The 22170-nt window shown below is 39.0% G+C and overlaps 3 protein-coding genes across 11 annotated transcripts in view; all 3 read left to right on the forward strand.

The window, feature by feature from the left end:
* Positions 1-84: 84 nt before the first annotated feature.
* On the forward strand, positions 85-3877 carry LOC129368156 (gastrula zinc finger protein XlCGF57.1-like). 2 transcript variants are annotated; one of them, XM_055043017.1, is made up of 3 exons: positions 85-484; positions 577-724; positions 1415-3877. In XM_055043017.1, the coding sequence occupies exons 2-3, from the start codon at positions 628-630 to the stop codon at positions 3079-3081; spliced, it is 1764 nt and encodes a 587-aa protein (XP_054898992.1). In that variant the 5' UTR covers positions 85-484; positions 577-627; the 3' UTR covers positions 3082-3877. The 2 variants fall into 2 exon arrangements, with proteins under 2 accessions (XP_054898992.1, XP_054898993.1); XM_055043018.1 differs by having other exon boundaries at positions 577-715.
* A 480-nt stretch (positions 3878-4357) lies between these two features.
* Positions 4358-7867, forward strand: LOC129367869 (gastrula zinc finger protein XlCGF57.1-like). 2 transcript variants are annotated; one of them, XM_055042492.1, is made up of 3 exons: positions 4358-4962; positions 5217-5342; positions 6067-7867. In XM_055042492.1, exons 1-3 carry the CDS (start codon positions 4845-4847, stop codon positions 7272-7274), a joined length of 1452 nt encoding a protein of 483 aa, XP_054898467.1. In that variant the 5' UTR covers positions 4358-4844; the 3' UTR covers positions 7275-7867. The 2 variants fall into 2 exon arrangements, with proteins under 2 accessions (XP_054898467.1, XP_054898468.1); XM_055042493.1 differs by lacking the exon at positions 5217-5342.
* A 2207-nt stretch (positions 7868-10074) lies between these two features.
* The window catches only part of LOC129367921 (PH and SEC7 domain-containing protein 1-like), a 72574-nt gene continuing 60478 nt past the window's right edge, over positions 10075-22170 (forward strand). For 4 of the 7 annotated variants that reach the window (XR_008606745.1, XM_055042609.1, XM_055042613.1 and 1 more), the window contains exon 1: positions 10075-10398. The gene's annotated coding sequence lies outside the window, so the exon portion shown is untranslated. The other 3 variants (XM_055042610.1, XM_055042611.1, XM_055042612.1) reach the window with 3 other exon arrangements.

The following is a 22170-nucleotide window of genomic DNA, read 5'->3' on the forward strand; positions in this document are numbered from 1 at the left end:
CTGAAAATGAAGTAAAGGAAATAGCATATCGAATCATCTCTTGACTCCTCATTGATTGGTCAGTGAGGCGGAAGTAACCGGATATAACAGTGCGAGCTTGACAAGCTATGTCTAGAAACAAAAACGTCTCAAAGTTAGTGTAATTGGTGTTTTATATTGTTAGCTTGAATGCATTCGTGATGATAGGGCTTCCTCGCGTTTGTTCTGAACCACTCTGGTTATTTCTAACTGGTTTTTGCTGGACGGAATGTAATTATTCTGTATTAGCAAAGTGAATGGGATGCAACCCACCGTAAAGCTAAAGCAGCTAATGGCAGAAATCAAATAAGCGTTTCTGAAGTACAAGCATTTAAAGTTCATAATTTACAGCTACAAGTCGAGGTGATGAGACTATAAGGAGGACAACATTGTCTATGGGCACTTCCTCTAATCCTTGTCTAGCTGAGGACCGAGAGACTGGGGACAAAGTGAACCCAGAACCAAGGTATGAGACTCTGGAGCATCGCTTCAGCTCAGCTACGGTTTACATTTTCCATTGATACGCTTGATCTGATTTGAGTCCGTTTCCTGTTTCAGGCTGTAGTAACACAGAAGGTCAAGGTCATGTGACCGAAAACTGAAGCGAGAATGTCTGAGATGAAGGTTGAGACAGACGACCCCACTTTGGAGCCCCCCAAACCTGCAGCATCCACGACAGAATACGGCAAAGATCTCAGTAAATTCTGTATATCTGAGCAAACTAATTTTATGTCAAACCATCAGATTCAAGTGACACAATTGAATTACAGCCAAGCACAAAACGTGAGCTTTTTTAGCAAGGTTACTGATCTACATGTTGCTTTTACTGTGCAAAGTTAATGTGGACTTGGATTTTAGGACCATATGTGTCCTTATCAGGGTCACCTTGAACACACCATGAATAACCTGAAGAGGGGGCACCAGATCATTCAAGACTTGAATTTTACAACCATATGTGTCCTAAAATGACAATACGCTTGAGTCAGAGGGACCAACAATTTTGTCCATATATATATATATATATATATATATATATATATATATATATATATATATATATATATATATATATAACAGCTCTTGGTTAGATTCTTTTCCTTTATGCCTAGAAGCTAACACAACCAGGATACTCAAATGCTCCACCACCCAAGGATTTTTTTTTTGTCTAAATGTGTTTTTTTTCCTGCTTATCTTGTTATAACATTGATATTTTAAGCCATTTTTATCAAACAATCTTAAAAAAAAAAAAATATATATATATATATATATATATAATATATATATATATATATATATATGCCATTATTACTTTGAAATTTTTTTTATATTATTATGATTTGTTATTATGATAATCACAGAACAATCAATGTCCTTGCATGTTTGTTTTATTGTTCAGACTATCAGACGTTGGTAATTAAAGAAGAGGGTACCCATGATTGGCGCTCCAGCTTGAACCAGCAGGACCAAGAGCCCCCACTCATAAAGGAGGAAGAGGAGGAACAGTGGATCAGTCAAGAGGAAGAGCAGCTCATTGTGAAGATTGAAGATGAGGAGAAACCTCAGGTATCTGAGCTTCAGCATATCAAAACTGAAGACCGTAAAGAGACTGAATTTTCAACAAGCAACACAACTGCGCAGCTGGAAATGGAACCTTGTGGAGAGGACAGTAGCGAACCAGAACCAGACAGAAACTTAAATTCACTTTGTTCTTTTCAACAAAGTAAGATGAAAGTTCACAAAAGAGGTAAAAGATCTAAACTGTGCTCCAAACTTACTGCTCAGATTAGAGTCTATGCAGGAGAAAGGCCGTTTGGTTGCAATGTTTGTGGCAAAAGATTCAAAAATAAGACTCATATTCGATTACACATGATGATTCACACTGGAAAGAGAGAATATTGCTGTGATCTTTGTGGTAAAGGATTTAAAGAAAAGCATTGCCTTCAGATACATATGAGACTTCATACCGGAGAGAGGCCATTTGCATGTGATGATTGTGGTAGAAGATTCCACGCAAAAACAAATCTTAAAACTCACATGAAAGTCCATTCAGAAGAAAAACCATTTTCCTGTGATGTTTGTAGTACAAGATTTAAAAGGAAGGAGACACTGAAGAAGCACACGATGATCCACACTACAGAGAAAACCTTTTTTTGTAGCATTTGTGGGAAAGGATTTTCATTGCAAAAAAGTCTGAGGACTCACATGTGTCTTCACACAGGAGAGAAACCATTTGTTTGTAGTGTTTGCAGTAAAGGATTTGCATTACAGGAGAATCTAAAGAGACACATGTCCTCTCACACTGGAGAAAAACCGTTTGTTTGTGGTGTCTGCAGTAAAGGGTTTTCATTACGACAAAATCTAAAGAGCCACATGCACGTTCACACAGGGGAGAAGCCATTTATTTGCAGCTTTTGTAGTAAAGGATTTTATAGACACGGAGATCTGAGGAGACACATGAGTGTTCACACAGGGGAGAAAGCATTTATTTGTAGTGTTTGCAGTAAAGGATTTTCACAACAAATTCATTTAAAGAATCACATGCGTGTTCACACAGGGGAGACGCCATTTGTTTGTAGTGTTTGTAGTAAAGGATTTTCACTGCAGGAGAATCTAAAGAGACACATGCATGTTCACACAGGAAAAAAGCAGTATATTTGTGACATCTGCAATAAAGGATTTTCACAGCAAGGGACCTTAAAGAGGCACATGAGTGTTCACACTGGAGAAAAACAGTTCATTTGTAGTGTTTGTGGTAAAGGTTTTTCGAAGCAAAATTATCTAAAAAGCCACATGGAGGTTCACACCGCACCATTTAGCTGCAACGAATGCAGTAAACGTTTTGTGAATGAAATCCAGTTGGAGCGACACGCAAGAGTTCACACTGAGGAGAGACCGTATGGTTGTGACATCTGTAAGAGCAGATTTAATCAAAAGGGTCAACTTCAGAATCACATGAGGGTTCATTCAGGAGAGAAGCCATTTGTTTGTGATGTTTGCAGTAAAGGATTTTCGCAACACGGAAATCTGAAGAGACACATGAGTGTTCATGAGGGCTGCAAGTAATGTTTATGATAGTCGACTAGTTTAAAAGTGTCAAGTGATACAACGTATTATGAAATAATTGCTTTGTGTATTCATACATGTCCTTAGCACATTGTGCTTCTCCATCATCAAATAAATTCCCACAGTAGTTTTTTTTTTTAACGGTTTTCTTCTGCTTGGATCAGCTTCAGTTCAAACTTCAAAATATTTGAGCAGTTGGAATGAGAGCTAAGCAGCAAAAGGGAAAAGTCTAGAATTGACTCTCTCTTCCACTTTCTATTTCAGCCTTTCATGGTATTCTCGCTGTGCTTTTAGCCCCGCCCCTTTTTATGAATAGCTCTTAAGAGACAGCTCTATGATTACTGCTTTAAAGGTTCCCATTGAAAGGTAAATGGAAGCACACATAGTCACACTAGGTGGAAAATATACAGACAGAAAAATAAGAATACTGGACTGTATAGAAAGGACAAATTTGCAACATACAGAAAATAATACTGTACAGTTATTACAAGCATTATGCTTAGATTAGAATAAATGTGCAAATGAGTGAGTTAAAAATGATCAAAAGCTACACTACAGTTAAGGTAAACTGGATTTTCCCCTCAATGTTTTGGGGAGGAGCGTATTCTTGCAAGCTCCAAAATATAATCTGTCTCACAACTTAAGTTATGAGGTCCTGAATGCTTATTTATTATTGCAGCCCATTTCTTCTCATTCATTAGTAGAATAAGTAGTGCAATATTGTATGATATGTCTGATATTTGTTGGTTATTTTTGTTCCTGTTATGTTTCTGGTGACAATAAATTGCAGTCCTGAGAGATGAACAACAGTGACTGTTTTGTTTTAATTAATCTGGGTCAGTCAACAGGTATTTGAATGACATCGATTATTCATGCCTTCATTTTTTTGTTTACATATTTTAGTGAGTGATGAGTAAATGTGATCCACAGATCTATAATAATTGGATTTTAACACATACATATATATACATGCATACATACATACATATTCCCACTCTATACAACAACTTTAGCCTAATTCATTATTAAAGTATTTTTCATTTTGGATGAGGCTATGCTATGTTTAAAATGTATCTCTTGCCAGGACAATATGTGTAAAATAATTGATTTATTGAAAACGGTGAAATGGAAAAAATGACTATAAATGTGTAGTTGTATACGTTTGGCTTATACACACGTCTTATTCTGAAGTGCCAGTGGTTTAAAGAGGAAGTGTTTTTTTTCGAGCTACAGCTTTACTCGTCGTTCATTGGTCAAAGTTGTGGAAGTGACCGGATGTAGCAGTGCTAGCTTAACTGGTTAAGTCTTGATCGATAAACGTCTTAAACTCTGTAAGACAAGTGTTTAATTTATGTCAGGCTCTAGGTTTAACAGTTTTTATGAGGAAACTCCTTCTTTGTGTTTGTTTTGAAGCCACTGTGATTATTTTCTAGTCTGGGTTTGCAGTAGAGCATGTAATTAGCCCTCACCAGCGAAGTGAATGTACCGATAGACTCCGCGGCTAACAGCAGAAACTTTGTCAGTGGTTTAGACGTTTGAGCTTTTACTGTTTTCATTGTAATATGTACGAATCCCCTCCGAGGTTGTGAGACTGTGCGGGATCGTCTCAACAGAGTGGATCCAGAACTACTGACCAGAATTACTGTATTTGTTAGTTGTTATGTCTGACGGCAGTTTCAGGAGGAGACAAACAGAAGATCAGGGCTGAAACCTGGTTCAACATGTGAAAGTTGCAAGCAAGGAAAATCCCAGGTCCAGTGAGGATGACTGAGATTATGAAGGTTGAAGCAGATGAACCTGGAGAGTTCAGATTAGAGCCTCCCACACCTGCAGCATCCACATCAGAACTGGAGGAGGAAACACAAGACAGGACAGATCTCAGTAAGTGACTCACATTGATTTGTTTGGATAGGGAAAAAATCAAAAATGGGTCAAGGTCTGAAGAAAGAGTTCTCAAGTGATAAATGTATTTTTCCACCACAACCTGGAGGCTTTTCCTAAACTGACATCTACTAAATTAAACAGACACCAGGACCAAAAAAAGAATCTGTCAGCATTACTCAATACTAAGAACATTTTATATTTGAGAATGAAATATGTTTTCATCTTTTTGAAGTTGTTTTGATATGTCCCAGAACACACCTGTTGGGATATCCACTCTCTCCGAGGGAATCCTGCTGACATGTTTGCTGCTATGCAACATTTCAAGCCGACTGAATGTTCCCACATTGTTAAAATTCGGCATGAAGCTGTTTTACGACGTGAGTAATTGTTTAAAAATGCTGACAATCCTTTTGTGAAGATTTAATTTATTTCTCAATTGGTAGAGATAAATAAGAAACATACATTTTCCTTGAATAGCAGAATTTGGTGACAGGTGGGAGATGGCACCATTTTATTTCAGTGATGCGTTCTAATATTTTTTGGAGAAATTGTGAATTGTTTGGATCTGAACCAGGTTTTTTTCTCTTTCAAACAGTAGTATGATAGTACTCAGCTACCTATGTCACTGTTTACACATAGATTGTATTACCTCTACATTACTTATGTTTAGTTCTGTTTCTCTGTTTAACAAGCCACTAACAAAATCAGATTCTTAAATTGACTCTCTAAATTTTACCAGAAAGTCCACCTCTACCAGTAAATCTATGTTTGAGATTTTCCTTTTTTGTATATCTCTTTCCTGTCCTATCTATCACATTTTGAGCCAGGTTCTCCTAGACCAGGGCTTCTCAGATCCAGATTTTGGCTTTGTTTTACATGTAAACATTTTGAGGGTGATAATTAAGTGGTTAACAACTATTTATATGATTGGATTGTAATGAATTGATTACTGAGCGTGTATGTGAAGTGCTTTGATATGGCATTTATTGGAAAGTGCTGCTGTAGAAATAAATTGGAATTAAAAAAGGGATGCATTTTTATTTTGGATAAATTATGTGTTTTAGAGCGTTTATCAATACCTGTGTGTTTAATTGTTTCTAGTCCATCAGATGTTGGTGATCAAAAAAGAAGTTCCTCATGACTGGAACCCCGCTTTGGACCTGCAAGACCAAGAGCCCCCCCACACTAAGGAGGAAAATAAGGAACTATGGGTTCATAAGAAGGAAGAGCAACTTACTGTGAAGAGTGAGGATGAAGAGAAACCGCAGTTATCAGAGCTTCATCAGATTAAAACCGAAGACAAAAGGAAGACGAAAACTGGAAGGGAGAACTGTGGAGGACCAGAATCAGGTAGAAAAGCAGCTGGATTACGCTCTTCACAACAAAGTAAGGTGATGGTGAACAAAAGAGCTAAAAAATTTAAACTGCGTGCCAAACCTGCCTGTCAGATTAGTGTGCACACAGGAGAGAAACCATTTGGTTGCAATATTTGTGGCAAGAGATTCAGGCACAAACCTTATGTTAAGCTACACATGATGATTCACACTGGAATCAGAGAACATAGCTGCGATTTTTGTGGTAAAGGCTTTAAAGAAAAACGTTGTCTTCAGACACACGTGAGACTCCACACTGGGGAGAAACCATTTGCCTGTGATGATTGCGGTAGAAGGTTTCACGCAAAGACAAGTCTGAGTAGTCACTTGGAGGTCCATTCAGAAGAAAATCCATTTTCTTGTGATGTTTGCGGTTCAAGATTTAAAAGGAATGGAAATCTTAAAAAGCACATGAGGATCCACACTGCAGAGAGACCTTTTGTTTGTAGTGTTTGCAGTAAAGGATTTTCACAACAAATTCATCTAAAAAGCCACATGACTGTTCACACGGGAGAGAAACCGTTCATCTGTAGGGTTTGCAATAAAGAATTTTCGCGACAAGGAAATCTAAAGAGGCACATGAGCGTTCACACAGGAGAGAAGCAGTTTATTTGTGATGTTTGTAGTAAAGGATTTTCAAAACAAAACTATCTCAAAAATCACATGGAGTCTCACACTGCACCATTTAGTTGCAGCGATTGTGGTAAATGTTTCATGGAGGAAATGCAGTTGAAGCAACATATGAGACTTCACACTGAAGAGCGTCCGTTTGGTTGCGACGTCTGTAAAATCAGGTTTAACAAAAAATATAATCTGAACAGTCACATGAGGCTCCATCTAGGAGAAAAACCGTTTGCCTGTAGAGTTTGCACAAAAGTATTTTCACGACATGGAGATCTGAAGAAACATATGTGTGTTCACGAGGGTTTTAGCTAAAAATTATTTTTCATTGTGTTTTTATTTTTGTCTATCTATCCAGTGTTTCTGAGGGCACAATTTTATTTCTGTTTCTTAAACATGTACGACTATGAAGCGAAAGATGTTTGTAGGATCCCAATTGCGGTTCAGATCACATGACGTGCAATAAAGTGAATCACTGGGTCATTATCATCAATTCCACTTGAAAGAGCAGAACTTAGACTCTGAGATTCTTCTAAAACCAGATGTATGATTAAAGGTTAAAAATTTGATGAGACGTGCATAATTTTATTTTATTTTTTTTCCCCAAATTGTTTCCCCATTTGAAACGCCTGTTAGATAAATCATAAGTTATTACTCTGTGATGAAAATACCCAGCAGTTCTGAAGTGGACCAGATGGGGGCGCCAAATATTATCAGGCCGGAGGTCAACCCAGTGACCTGTTACATATAGATATGGGTCTGTATTTATCTGACATGTCAGCCAACTTTCATATTCATTTCAAAGACACTGATACTGACTTTTCCAATCTTTTATTTTTGATTATATTGTATTTATTTTGTTTTGAAGTGTAGATAAAATAAATAAATAAAATTCAGCTTCAAATACAGTTTTTTCTTGGAAATATTTCTCTATATTTATTGTGTGTTTTAATTTAATTGTCCACATGTTCATAATTTGAAACCTGTTTACTTTTTCAAGCAATTTTTTGAGTTTTTTTTTTAAAAATTCTTTCTGTAATAAATGGCTCTTGTTTTTGCAGTTTGGAGTCCTGTGTATATGAACAGGATTAATGCAGGAATAAATGTTCATACAAATGGAAGTTGTACTGAAAATAAAATACCAAACACTAAGAGATAAAAAAAAAATCTAAATCATAAGTAAAATCAAACCTGACTTGGATCATTATTTTTTGCTAATTAAGCTTCTTAAGGAACTTCAATAATTTTATTCTTTTTCTGAAAACAGGATGAGTTTGGATGCTTTTTGGCAAATGGACTTGCATAGAATGAAAGGTGTGAAGAACCTGATCAGAGTTGAGCTGGATTTGTCCTCACTGAGGAGACTTATGGTTTTATAAAGGGTTTGATGAATCGGGAACTGAGCCTTGAAGAAAACCTGTTGAATGATCGAGTCCCGGTTTGCTCTGTTTAAGTGTTTAAATTTTTTTAGCTGGAGTTGTTTAAAAAATGCATCTTGACAAAGAACATTAACTGCTGATGTAAGCTTGTGTTAACAGAGCCTAATGAAATCTTGTTCATAAGAGCTTCACTAAAAGTTCCTTAATGTGCTGAAACTTGAAAAACATTTGTTTCTTATCTTCTCTTTTTTTAAATGCATTTTATTAGTAACACCAAGAAGAAAAGTGTTACTAATAAAGTCCAGGTAGATAAATAGATAGATAGAAAACATCTAAAAACATTCAGGCTTCTTTTTTTTTTTTTCACACATTTTACACATGTATGAAAAACCAGCTGACACTGCCCTCTGCTGTTTAAGATCTGAATGTGTAATGAGTTTGTCTCATACTGGCAGAAGCAGGAATGACCGTCAGTTTCTGACACCAGCAACAGAATAGCTTCAATTCTGAACCTGATTCTTTTGTTAAATAAATAGTTTTGCAGTTTTCTTGTTACACAATGACGACAGTAAAGAGGTTTTATCCTTACTTTCACATGTTTTACTGGTCAGTTTGCTTAATTTCTTTCTTTTGTTTTCATTTTGGGATGCACCATGTAAAGAAAAGCAAATCGGTCAAATAGTTCTCATCAAATCCATGGCACTCACAGCTTGTCATAACTTACGGTGTTTCCACTGCAGCTGTGAACATTTTTCACTCTGAACTCATTTTTCCCTGATCTTTTCCTTCCCTGTTGTTGGTGTAAAATCCTGCTGCCTGTTTTATCTCTGTCAGCTGAGAAGACTGCTCACCCAGTATAGAGCGGTGTTGTTGCAGACAAACGGTGAAATCAGAGTGGTACGCCGCTGTTACCAGACTGTTTCTCAGCACTGCAACTTAAAAGCCGAGTAAAAACGAGATAAACTTTAAACTGTCCACCCGTCTGAGTGTCTGTGGGAGAGAGGAGAAAGGCTCCTGTCGTGAACCTAAAAAGCTGTTATTTTCAGCATCACATGTGTAACCAATGGTTCCACCTCCAATTATTTCAGATTTCTATTTGGTGGCCCAAAGCTAATAATGGTTCTTGCTCAGCCACCGGGTTGAAGAACACCTCATCAGGGTCCATTAAGTGCAGTTCACCCCTTTGTGGATCAGAGCTCTTTTGGCATCAGGACCAACAGGTTATTACTCATAATAGCATTTTATTGTTATTATTCTGTCTTGTGTTTTATCTTATTTTATAAATAAGATAAAATCTAAAAGATCTAAAGCACTTTCCTTAACCTTGTGATGATGATGATTATTATATATGTATTGTTTATTTATTTATTATTATAACTACACCACACTTGATCTGTGTGTCTCTAGCTATAAGCTAAAAACGTACTGATACTACTAAGTTAAAAAAAAAAGATAAAAAAAAATAAAAGGGGAGAATACTGTATAAAAGTAAATTCAATTCTGCTCTGGACCTCAGAAAATCTTGGACCGCGTCTGCCTATTGTAAAGACTGATAAAATAAAGAAAAGAGAACACAACAAATCTAACAAAGATGTAGGACCAACAAACAATTATATCTAGTTTTTGTTTGTTTGTTTGTTTGTTTTTTTCCACAGCTCATATGAAGAGGGAGAAACTGGGCATGCCCAACCCGACGGAGGAGGAGGAGGAGGAGGAGGAGGAGGAAGAGGCTGCGATCAGAGCAGCGGAGTGGTGGAGTTTTCTGACAGCAAAATGCTGCCGATGATCTGACTGCTTCACTGCATCAAGTCTGTTTACACTTGACAGGACGCGGACCGAAACCCCCCTCGCCCTCCCAACACCTCCTTCCCTGCAACACACACCCAAACACGCGGTGTGACACGCACACACCGTGACTGGGAGCGGATGAATGTGGACCTCAGTGGTTCCGACAGCGTGCCGCCTGCAGCAGAGCGCGACGCAACAGCATCTCATCATCTGTGGCGCCGGGTAGCTGCTGCTGATGCTGAGGCTCCAGAGACGCGCAGCGGCGGGATCTGGTGAGTACGCGTCCCTCGCCCGCCGCCGCGCGGCTCCCAAATGGGGATTATTTTTTTTAATTATTTTGTTACTGGATGACTGTCGCCGCGCCGCGCCGCACCGCTGAAAAACACCGAACCGGACCTGCAGGACACAGAGCTGGCCCGTGAAAAGGTCCTGCACAAACACACGCTCACGCAGCCGTGTCTGTGACGCATCTTGTGCAGAGCCCCGCTCAAGTTTTGTCCTTGGCAGACAAAGTTGGCGCTGCGTGCATTGCCTTATCTAAGGTGAAAGCGTACGTGAGGAGATTCTAGATAACACGGGGAGACGCGTGTCTGTGCACACTGGTCACCCCCCCCCACCCCCCACACCCACACACACACACAGCAAACGAGTTAAAGGATGTTTGGAGGATTTCTGAGGCTTTTCACGAGCATTTCCTATAAAACGAGAAGCTGAAGAGCGTTGACGCGGCGCTGCAGCACAACAATGATCTGATCTGGAATCAGACTTCTGGAGCCATTCACAGATTGTACCTGATGAAATAGTGAATAATACAGCAAGAAAACAGTCAGTGTGCTGTTATGACAAACAGAGCAAAGGGTCCAAACAAAGCAGCTGGAGCAGCAGCAGGTTGTCAGTCCGGATGCAAATATAGATGAACATGAATCAATTAGAATGTCATTGAAAACATTTATTCTGACATTTATTATAATTATCAGACAGAGTGATATAATAATTTTGATTATTTCTTGATTACAGCCAGTAAAAAATAATGTTTGATGCAGAAATCAGGTGTATTTGAAGCCTGGCGGGCCACCAGGCTTTACTTGTGCCCCCACCAGGCTGAGCATTGCTGCTGAGAATGGCTGCCCTGGCGCACAACCACCTGGCTTAGCGAGTTTTCTGGGGAGAAACCTTGGAAATGTAAAACTTTGTGATGGGAAAACTGCTGACTTGTCATCTGTCCAGCTAACAGTCAACGACAAACTGCACAAGTAAGGGAAGCCACAGAATATCTTGCTGTTCAAAGAGTCCTGCATGTGTGCATGGAAAGTTGAGTGGAGTGAAAAACTTTGTTTTAAAAGAGGTGTTCTACCAGGAGGGACTGGGAAGCAAAAGCCCATTCAATGTTAAATGCCAGATGAATTATAAGTGTAGCACCATTTATAGGTTACACAAGTACTTTTTCATCGATATTAATGAATTATTAACTTAAAGAAAACTCCCATATCTTTCTGAAAAGTTAAGTCCAAGTTAGGTTTGTTTTATTTCAAGTGTAGTGAGACATTTGCAGTAGAATGTGGACCAAAAAAACTTGGTACCATGTTGTGCTTTAAACAGAGGTTGGCGACCATTATTTAGCCGGGTGACTGTATTTAGTGAAATTATCAAAACCATGTCTGTCTTTTGTTTTCCTCCTCAGTCATAAGAAGATAAAGATTGTTGTGATTTTGAAATTCTGTGGGTTTGAAAATTCATCCAAGTGAATTTTGGGCATTGCTGAGAAACTGAACAGCATTTGAGCTGCGGCTGCAGGTGAATTTTGATGCTTTTCACTCATAATAAATGAATTTGTAGGATAAATGTACAGATCTGCATGGGTGGCTGAAGACTTTTCGGCGAATGAACACCAAAGGTTCGATCCGTGACGTTATGGGTGGCCAGAAACATTTGTCTTCTTTTGTTGCCGTTTATTTGTCCCTCATCCGGGACTCAGTCTGAACTCAGGTTAATGGGGGGAGAAAACTGCTCCATCTCTCCCACCTCCCCTGAAACACATCCAGCCTTTCTTTCCATCATGTCCACGCTGCTCCACGCGGCAGATGAATGACCTCACGCCACTGGTTTTTATTTCTGCAGATTTTATTTCATCATTTATTGAGAAAATGGTGCTGACAGTGAAATGAGTTTTACAAAAGGCACCAGGACCTGCTCTCAGAACTTCTCCTGTGCTGAAATAACAAAGTAATGTGGTGAATTAGAGTATTTTTATAGATGGGCCTGCTCAGTCTTGAGGGAAGTTTAAGATTGTGGTTTTTAACAAATATCATTTACAGATATTTCAGATTTCTCAGTATTTTTTATTTTTTATTTTTATTTTTATACAGATTTTCTGTTTTTATTTCTGAAAACACCCAGAAATACAATTTTGTTTTTACTATTCAGTATTGTGGATTCATTTTTTCCCGCTCTGCATCTTAGCATTACTCTACTGCTTGCAAAGTCAGACAGATGATCTTGCGTTTGACTCTAGAATACTTTTATATGTAGAGGATTTAATGCTCAAGTCAGTGACTGGTTCTTGTCCCCAATCACCAGCCTTCCACCACCGTGCTTTTACTGTTGATGAAAGGTGTCTGTGTTGGTTGGTTTTCTGCCGACATGATGTCTCTATTTTTGGTCTGATCTGTCCAAAGAACGTTGTTCCATAAGTGTTGTCTTCCAGAGGTACCACAAAGCAACACAGAGGAAATGTTTGTATTTAAGGTTGAGTCATGCTGTAGAAAACTGATTCACTGAATAAAGTTCAGTGAATTTGGTGAGGATTAAATGTGTTTGTCATAAAAAAGAAGCAGAATGCAAAGATGTTTTGATGGCCTGGTTTAATGCAGCAGCAGCAACACAGTTAGCCCTCACAATGTTTGGGTTTCCATTAGTTGTTATTGATCCATTGAGATGCTAAGCCATCCTTCTCTGCAGAGAAACAGCATTAGTGACCAGAGAAGTCTTGAATTGCTGTGTTTTTTTGTGTCCTTCCCACGTCTGTTTTCATTCCTCCCTACACTCTCCCACTCCTTACTTCCTCCCACCAGTCCACAGTTTATCTTTTTTCATCCCCCTCTCTCTCTCTCTCTCTCTCTCAACTTTACATTGCTTTTTTTCCCTGCCAGCTTACAAGTCGCGATGTATTTTCAGCTCAGGAACACACATTTTCCTAATTGTGCTGATGGGGGTGTATTTAGGAGGTGAGCGTTCTGGCAGTGGAGAGGAGCCGCTCAGGGTTTTGACATGGGATGCAGCTTGAGAGGCGATGGCGAGCGTTAGCGTTTGACAGTCCTGCTGCGTCTCCCTGTCAAGACTGGCCGTCCGCCGCGAGCTGCTCCAATCTGTGAGGTTCTCTCTGTGTGCTGGCTGCGGTGCAGATGGAGCGCTTTGCAGCAGCCTGGATCATGTGTGATTAATGAAACACAAATCTGTTGTAGAAGCGCTTTATTCCTCGCTGCGTGCTGAAAACGCCTTCTCGTTTTGTCACTTTGGTCTCTCAGTAACAGTCTGCTGTCGGTGTGGGGATCGTTCTTGGCTGTTTGGCAACTTTTCAGTGCCAGGAATTGATTATTTTTTTCTTCTCGTGCTCAATAACCCACAGCATCCTGCTAAGGTGTCCAACTGCAAGTGATTTCATGCTTTATCTGATGCCGGGCAGCGGAGTTACATAAGTCACCTCTAAATAATTTGACTGCCTTGACAGGAAGTATTTTTAACAGACATTTAAAAAATGTGACTCTGGAGGAAGCCCAGTTATTGATCTGCCAATACTTGTGATCTGACCTACAGGGCTGATAGTGAAGGGCTGACATGAGATGAGTCAATCAAACTTGATTCATGGAGCTTTTTTCATTCAAGTAACTGTGATACAAAGGTTGAAAAGAAACAGAGGCGTGAGTCCCGGCCTTTTGACCTTTGCCCCATGTCTTCCTCTCTCTCTTAATTCCCACTTTCCTGTCTGAAATAAAGGCCTCAATCCATAAAAAGACAGAAACATGAAAACACACACAAACTAAAACAACAATTAAAACAACAAACTGATGATAAACTGAGAAAATGCAATCGTGCAGTGAGAAAACTACAAATTTATTAAAACTGATGAAGAAACTATCATCCTAAAAACATGAACATGAAAAAACCCCCACAAAGATATCAAAGATAAACCTCCAGATAATTTTGGATACAAATCAAATATATATAACTACACAAGCTGTTTTATGAAACAAGTAAAACAAATAAAATAATAAAATATAAATAAAGTTTAAAGGATGTTTTATTGTGAATTTTAGTTATTGATTAGGAGTCAAGAGAAGACCCTGAGTGTCCTGGGCAGTGAAAGTCTTGCTCACCGGCTCCTTCGCTGCTTTAATTGCTGCGTCAATCATCTTCATGTCCTCCTTTGTGAATCTTTCCTGAACAGGCTGGTCTTTTCCTCCGTCTCAGATGTCCTCAAAATGTCTCCCACTCCAAACCATCTCAACTTTAAAAATGATAAATAAAGTTGACTAACAATAACCAGTTAAAACACCTTAAAATCACTTCTTTACCACAAAACCACAAATCAAGCATCAGCAGCTTGATTTGTGGTCCTTCTCAGTTCCCCTGAACGCTGGAGAATCTGTAAAGCAGCTACGGTTCAGTCAGAAAGAGTAGAAAGCAAATCATTCACAAGCAACTCTACATTTGACTTAAGTGTCTGGATTGGGTGGAGATCATCTAATGCATTATTTGTGACTCTCAAATGTGACAAATCAAGTATTGTCATAACTCGAAAGTGTGTTGTGAGTTTCTCTCGCTGAAACTTTAATTTTGTCCCGACAGAGTTGAAGAAAATGTATATTTAGAGAACAATTAAAAGGTGCTTCAAGAGACACAGTGATATAGAATGGTGTGTCATCAGCATGGCTACAAAGATTTGTGCTTTGCTCCCTGAGAAGATATTTACATAGAAGAATCTGGGACCTAGAATTGAGCCTTGAGGTGTGCCACAGTTTAAAGTAGCAAATTCAGATAATCAGTTATCCCAATTAATTATTTTTTAATCAGTGCAAATTAATTTCACCCTCTTAAGGACAGTTCAACAGACTCCTATTTGTTTTAGTAGAAACATAGCAGAAAAATCAGTCTGTGGCAGTTTACCTGCTTGATGGACAGGAGTGTGTGTGTGTGTGTGTGTGTGTGTGTGTGTGTGTGTGTGTGTGTGTGCGTGTGCGTGTGCGTGTGCTTGAACTGAGTGGAGCCCAAGCTTCTGAGACTGGAGTTGTCACGAGGCACCGATTAGAAAATCAGAAACCAATTGTGGTGCAACTACAGCAACAAGTTGGGAAAAATTATTATTTGACCAAATATGGACTTCCTCAAGAGCATCTAACAAATAAACATCTGCTGAGACTCAACAAAACCCTTTTTAAGGTTATTAAAATGAATTTAAGCTGTTGTTTTTTATGATGATATTAAACTAAATGACCAGATTTTTATTGTCAAACAAATCTCAAAAATATGTGTAATTTTGCTTATACTTCACCGCTATGCAGCACTTAGGGTTGGTCAAATCCCAGTAAATAATGCAATGTGACCAAGATGAATCCCTGTAAGCTGTTAAAAAAAAAGGAACATCAAAGTAAAACGTTAGTTCTGCAGTGGCATTTTCAATGGTGGACAAAGTACAAACGTAAGAAGGAGTACGTTTCAAAATGTTGGCGTTCTTGACTTTAGATGAACATTCAACCTCAGTTCTTCACTCATCACTCCATGTTTATTTTTAAAACCTCATCAGTCAATGAGCTCCATTGTTCATCTCTCATGGACTCTCAAGTTCACCCAGGAATATCGACACTGGCTGATACTGGAGTCAATCAGCCGAACATCCTAATTCAATATCCTTAACTTTATTAGTCTGAAATAGAACAGCGGAGTCGTTGCCGTCCTGCAGGCTGACGAAAGCATCACGGCTCCAGGAATCTCATCTGCATCTGCTGTAGTGCTGACTCTGCTGAAAGGTTGGCTTGGTCCGACTTGGTGCAGTCTGCAGAGAGACGGGCTGCTGCTGCTGCGGCTGAGAACCTGTTTCGTCTCGTGTTTCTAGAAAGCTGCGTGATCCCGGTGTCTGAGTGACGGACTGCTAAACACGAGGAGGGGAAATCCCCAAATGCATAAACTACGTGTTTACATAAACCTTTCCATTATGTGACAGTAATTCAGACTAAGTTTTTCCCTGTTTTCAGTCTGTTATTAATACCAACATTATTTAAATTTGCTAAAATCCGGAATAAAAGGATATATATATTTTTTTACCTTTTAAATTCACAATTTTGACCTCCGGTAATTTTAAGCTTAAATTTCCAGATGAGCTTTAAGTTATCTGTAATTTACCGTTAATTGTAACCTTTTAAATAATGGATAATTTACAGCTCAATATTCTGCACATAGTTTTAACTTCCGATATTTGTTCATAGACAAAGACTTTTATCCATTTTAACGTTTGAACAAAAATGGGGAAGCTGTGTTGGTTTTTGCTGCAAGAGGGACTGGTGCACTTCACAAAATAGGCGACACCATGAGAAAAGAGCATCAAGTGGACATATAAAAACAGCAGCTAAAGATGTTGGCCTGGAAGTTAAAGCTTGAGCATAAATTGGTCTTCAAGTGGACAATGGCCCCAGACATACAAGCAGATCAGCAAACTATGGTTTGTGGAAAAGGACCCGAAACGTTTGATCCAAGTCGTGTAGTTTAAAATGTAATTCTACCAAATCACTTAGAGAAATTATGTAAACTTCCAAATTTGAAGAAATCTAGTTCAATAGATCAAAAAAGGGGGAACATTTTATTTTATTTCAGTGACACAGTAAGACAAATTTGCCTTTTTTTATTGATTTTTTTCCACGATACCTAAATGTCTGGCTCAGCTTCTGCTAGTTTACATTTCAGTTTTATTTCTTGCTGGAAAACTGGATTCGCTGCAGTTGTTTCACAGAAACAATCATGGTTGCGACAGCCTGCTGTCTTGCTGATGTTTCATTCAGCTGTGGCTTTATTTGGATAAATGAGCTGCTGCCTTCAAGGACAAAGGAGAGGTCAGAAGAGACAGCTCCACTCCGTCTAGTTATGGACCGGACCAACAGGACGCAGGCGTGACTGAACCACACTGTCCACGTTTTGTCTGATTTAATTCAGGGTTTTTTATGTTTTTGCAACCAACTTCGAAATTCATTCCAAAGTATTTGCTTTCCATTTCAACCCGTCTCCCCTGTTCCATGCTTAAATGCAGCTGCAACACAAATTGAAGTAATTCATTTGTCGACATTAAAATAATGGAAAAAGATTGCGGAGGGACGGCTGAGCAGTTGTAAAAACATTAGTTTTGCTTTACAAAAGCAACATTTTGCAAAAGTAAAAATTTTTGCATAGAGCACGAGTTTCCTCGAAACTATAATATAATGATTTTAAATCTATTAAAGACCTTGAAAATAATCAGAGGAATTTATTGAGAGAAATTAAAATAGAGATACAAGAGGTTAAGCACTATTTGTGCTATTTTCTGATATTCCCAGACACAAGAAGCTGGTTGTTTTTCCTGTCGGCTCTTTTTCATTCACATCTGAGAGCAAAAGTGGTGTGTTAATTTTTCTAAATGAAAAACTCACCTGCAGACAAACAGTTTGTTTCCGAGGCCGTTCTCTGTCTCCTTTACCTTTGACCTGCTCAGTATTTCCAGCCTGCATTCTATGTTAATTAGTTCATGTTTATTCAAAACAGCCTGTTATTTGTCGCATGTCCAACCTGTGATTAGCAAGGAATAGAAAAGGAGGCTGTTGCTGCTTTTGTTGAGCCTTTTACTTCATGCTTTTGCTTCTGCTGTCGATTCAGCTGCAGTTTCAGTAATCAGACAAAACAATAGATGGAGTGAACGAAAGTCTTGGACATAACTGAGATGTCTTGAAAAAGAGGGAGTGGTACGGGGATATATTTAGCGCAAAAGTATGTGTGCCTTATAATTGTGATACGAAGCTGAACTTGGAACCAATTGAAGGGGATGACTAAAGGGCGATTGCACCTGATTTTTCACCACCTCGATTATCTTTAATCCACTCTCACTTAAAAACTACAAAACTTAGACACGTCAGGTTTTCTGGCTCAACTCTACTCTCCATCCCCAGAGTCGGTGCATACTCCTCCCTGTGGTGCTGGTGTGTTGCTCTACTGGATAGAATAATGAAGAACGCGTATTACTTCTTCTATTTCATCTCCAGTCAGTAGCTCCATGGTTGAAGTTTGCGCACAGTCGAGAGCAACGACATTTGCTCCCAAACACACATCAGAGCTGCCATTGGATTGGTGAAAGCAGCTTTAGATTAAGATTCAAATGTTGTGCCAGAATTATTTTTAGAAGCTTGTTGATTGCAATAACATACGTGTGCTCCTGCTACGACATACATGGTGGTTATTAACAAAGTATTAGTGGGTGGGTGTGTATGATTCTGGGATTGTGTGGATTGGAAAAAACATTTAAAGTTAAAGTGAAGTCAGATGCATCAGTAAATTATTTATGACATTTGTGCAAACGATTAATGCATCCAAGCATCTGAACTCCCAACGCTAACACGATGACCTAAAACTTTGTCAAATAAAATACGATTATTTATGTATACAGCTCTGGAAAATGATCAGTTTTTCTGAATTTACTCTCTTTATTTGTATATGTTTGAGTAAAATGAACATTGTTCTTTTACTCTATGAACTTCTCAGAACATGTCTCTGACATTTCAAGCAAAATGTAGCTTATCTGCTTATTTGCAGAAAATAATAAAACAGATGCAGTTCTGTCAGACCTCATTAATGCAAATACAAGTTTGTATTTATTAAGAAACAACAATACTCATTGAGTTTTAACTCAGGAAGAGCTCAGAAATCAGTGTTTGGTGGAATAACCAGGAGGTTTTCAATGGGGTTCAGTGCAGTGGGTTTTTCATTTTTTACAGAGCTGCAAATTTATAGAAATTAAGTGCAGATCCCCCTTTGCAAATCTTCATCTTTCCCATGTATCACTGAACTGTTTTAAATGAGGATTTCACACACGCAGATCAGACTACATGTCTTATTCCCGTCCTCTCAGATCTACTGCTTTATTTTTATATCTTATTTCTTCCTCTCCGCTTCACCCCGTGTGGACAGTGGGGTCCAAGCAGAGCTGCTTCTCGCCAGCTTTAATCATTTCTCATCCCCACTGCCTTGCATACTCCCCCCTGTGTTAAGCACTCCACACTGACTCAGCATGTATGTGAGAGGCAGAGGGAGAGGGGTGGGGATGGCTGGATAGGAGCACGCTAATAGGCTGAGCTTCTCCGTTGGTTGACGAGGCGGCGAAGGAAAGGAGAGGAGAGGGGGGGGGGTTCTGGATGTGCTGGTTGGACAGGTCTCCACCGGCTGCTTTTGCTGGAAAGGAGAGGAAGATGAGAGGGAAGGAAGAAGGAAGGACAGAACCGATGAAGCTAAATAAGCCATGTGGGAGGTGTAAATCTCATACGGACTGAGCAAGGCTGCAAGAGGAGGAGAGGTGAGTGTGAGACTGAAACGGGACCTGCAGGAGGAATGCAGCGAGGTGGGAGAAATTTGAGCGTCTGTAGTGGAGACGTAGCAGCGAGTGTCTCTGGTTTGTGCTGACAGCGCAGAGTGAGCACACAACCTGAGACAGCTGACGGCTGTGCACCATCACACACATCATCCAGATGTGTGTGTCACTTCATAACACACGCAGACCACCAAGTCCCGCACACGAAGAATGGAAGCTCTCAGTGTTGGTTTGTGAGGGTAGGTGTGATTTTATGTTTTTTAGAAGCAGAAGTGACATCATAACATGTGACAAAGTGTGAGAACAGACAGTATATTTCTGTATAATCAGTTTAAGAAGACTTGTCAGTGTCAGCGTCTCATGCTGATTCCCCCCACTCCACCTTTCCCTCACCTAACACCCACTCACAAACTCAGTCACTGCTGTAGAAGTCAGTAGAGAATACAAAGTGAAACATGCATAGTGTGACGCTTTCATTCAGCTTTTACTTTGAAAGCGCCTGGTGTTTCTCAGATTGGGAAGCTACATAAATTAAAATTAGCCCAGCGGCTCGTCGTGCTAAAAAGAGAGACTAATGCAGAATGCAGAAGTTTTTAATAATGATAATAATGATAATTTCTAATAATAACTTTTTCTAAGGCAGGGCTGCATCGTAACTCATCATTGCAGTTTGAATTTGAGCATTAATGACAATATTGCAATATTTCAGACTCTAATGAATTCTCACCTTGTATGTGTCGTGGAAAAAACTATTTCCAAGCACTGTTCAGGTAAAATCACTCAATCAGGTTTATTCAAAAAAGTAATACAAAAGCTAATTAAGGAGGATAAACAATGAATAAACAATAAAAATAAAACATGTAAAAAGAAAAACAAACAAAAAAATCATTGTCAAAAACAGACAAGCTTAATAGAAAAATTATATCTAATCGCATAACTCAATTTAAAATCAATGTCACAACAACCATGTTGTTAATTTGTAAGACAGTGAAATGTTCAATTTAAAAATGGGTAAAACAAAACAAAACAAAGGATTTGGCCATTTCACACATTGGATTTCTGTGTATGAGTGTCTCCTGGTACCTCCAACATGTATGAAAGCTGGCTTATTTGTCAAAGCATAAAAAATAATGAATTTGATCCTACTGATGTTCTAATTTCTTACAGAAGTAGTGAGCACAATGCGCCTGACCGTCAAAAATTAGAACAGCTCATTCAAAAACACTTGGAGACAAATAAGTGACATTTCTTGCACTTGCAAGTTTGGGATAATAAAGCAAATAGTGATGATATTTTGTTATTAATCTATTCTCATCATAATTGTGTCTTGTCTCTTATCATTGCGCCTTCTCACTAACAGCAAACAGGAAGGAGGACATTCAGAGAAACAAACCCAGCCATAATTATCACCTGGGTGTGTTACTCCTGAGGAGTTTAGTGTCTTTCTGCTCACAGCTTCGGCTTCATTAGCTCTTTAAATCTATTGAGCCCAGTCGGGGTGCAGTGAGGCAAACTGAGCTCTGATCTGAGTTCTGGCCTGCTCTTCTTCACAGGGTCCCTCTAGTTAAGTCACATTGGAGGGTTTTTGAGCATGAACAGTCTGTTTAAGGTTATAAATATGTAGCCAGATATTGAGACTTTAGTTGTGCATGTTGGAGCCAACGATCTGGCAAAGCAAAAGTCTGAGATTCTGAAAAAGGACTTTAATATTCTTCTGAACACTAGGGGAAAATTAAAAATGAAGTTATTTCTCAGTGGTCCAATTCCATCACCTCAATGGGGAGATGAAAAACACTCCAGGCTGCTCACGATCAACAAATGGCTGATTAAAAGCTGCTCTACCAGCTCAGTGACCTTCATCGATAACCTCTGGATCTATTGGCAGCGCTTTCACCTTTTTGGAAGAGGAGGACGCAATCTTAATAAATATAGGATGAAGCTACTCACTGCAAACCTTTTTCATTTTATCAACAAGGACAGCAACAGGATCATCGTGTCAGAAGAACGGGCTCAAGGATGTCTGACTCGGATGGAACGCTCCCCGGATCAGGAGCACGATATTCCAAAACAAGCTGATAAATCGACTGGAGATGGAGCGACTCCTTCCCCCCTCCTTCAGATTAAAGGGTACAAACGAACTTTGACACTAACTTTATACAAAACTCCAACATATGTAGAAAATTTCTTTACTGACTTGAATGATCTTCTATCTCCATATGCATTGATTATGATTGTTTAATAATTGTTGATGATTTCAACATTCATGTGGACAAACCCCAAGACAGAGGGGCAAAAAAGCTCTCTGATATTTTAGAAAATTTTGGTTTAACACAACATGTGAAACAAGCAACACACACTCAAGGACACACTGGACCTAGTTATCAGTAAGGGTGTGAATATTTCCAATGTCTCTGTAACTGATGTCGCCCTGTCGGATCACTTTGCTGTT

Source organism: Poeciliopsis prolifica, unplaced genomic scaffold (assembly GCF_027474105.1).
Source record: "Poeciliopsis prolifica strain line A6 unplaced genomic scaffold, Auburn_PproV2 SCAFFOLD018, whole genome shotgun sequence".
NCBI lineage: Eukaryota > Metazoa > Chordata > Actinopteri > Cyprinodontiformes > Poeciliidae > Poeciliopsis > Poeciliopsis prolifica.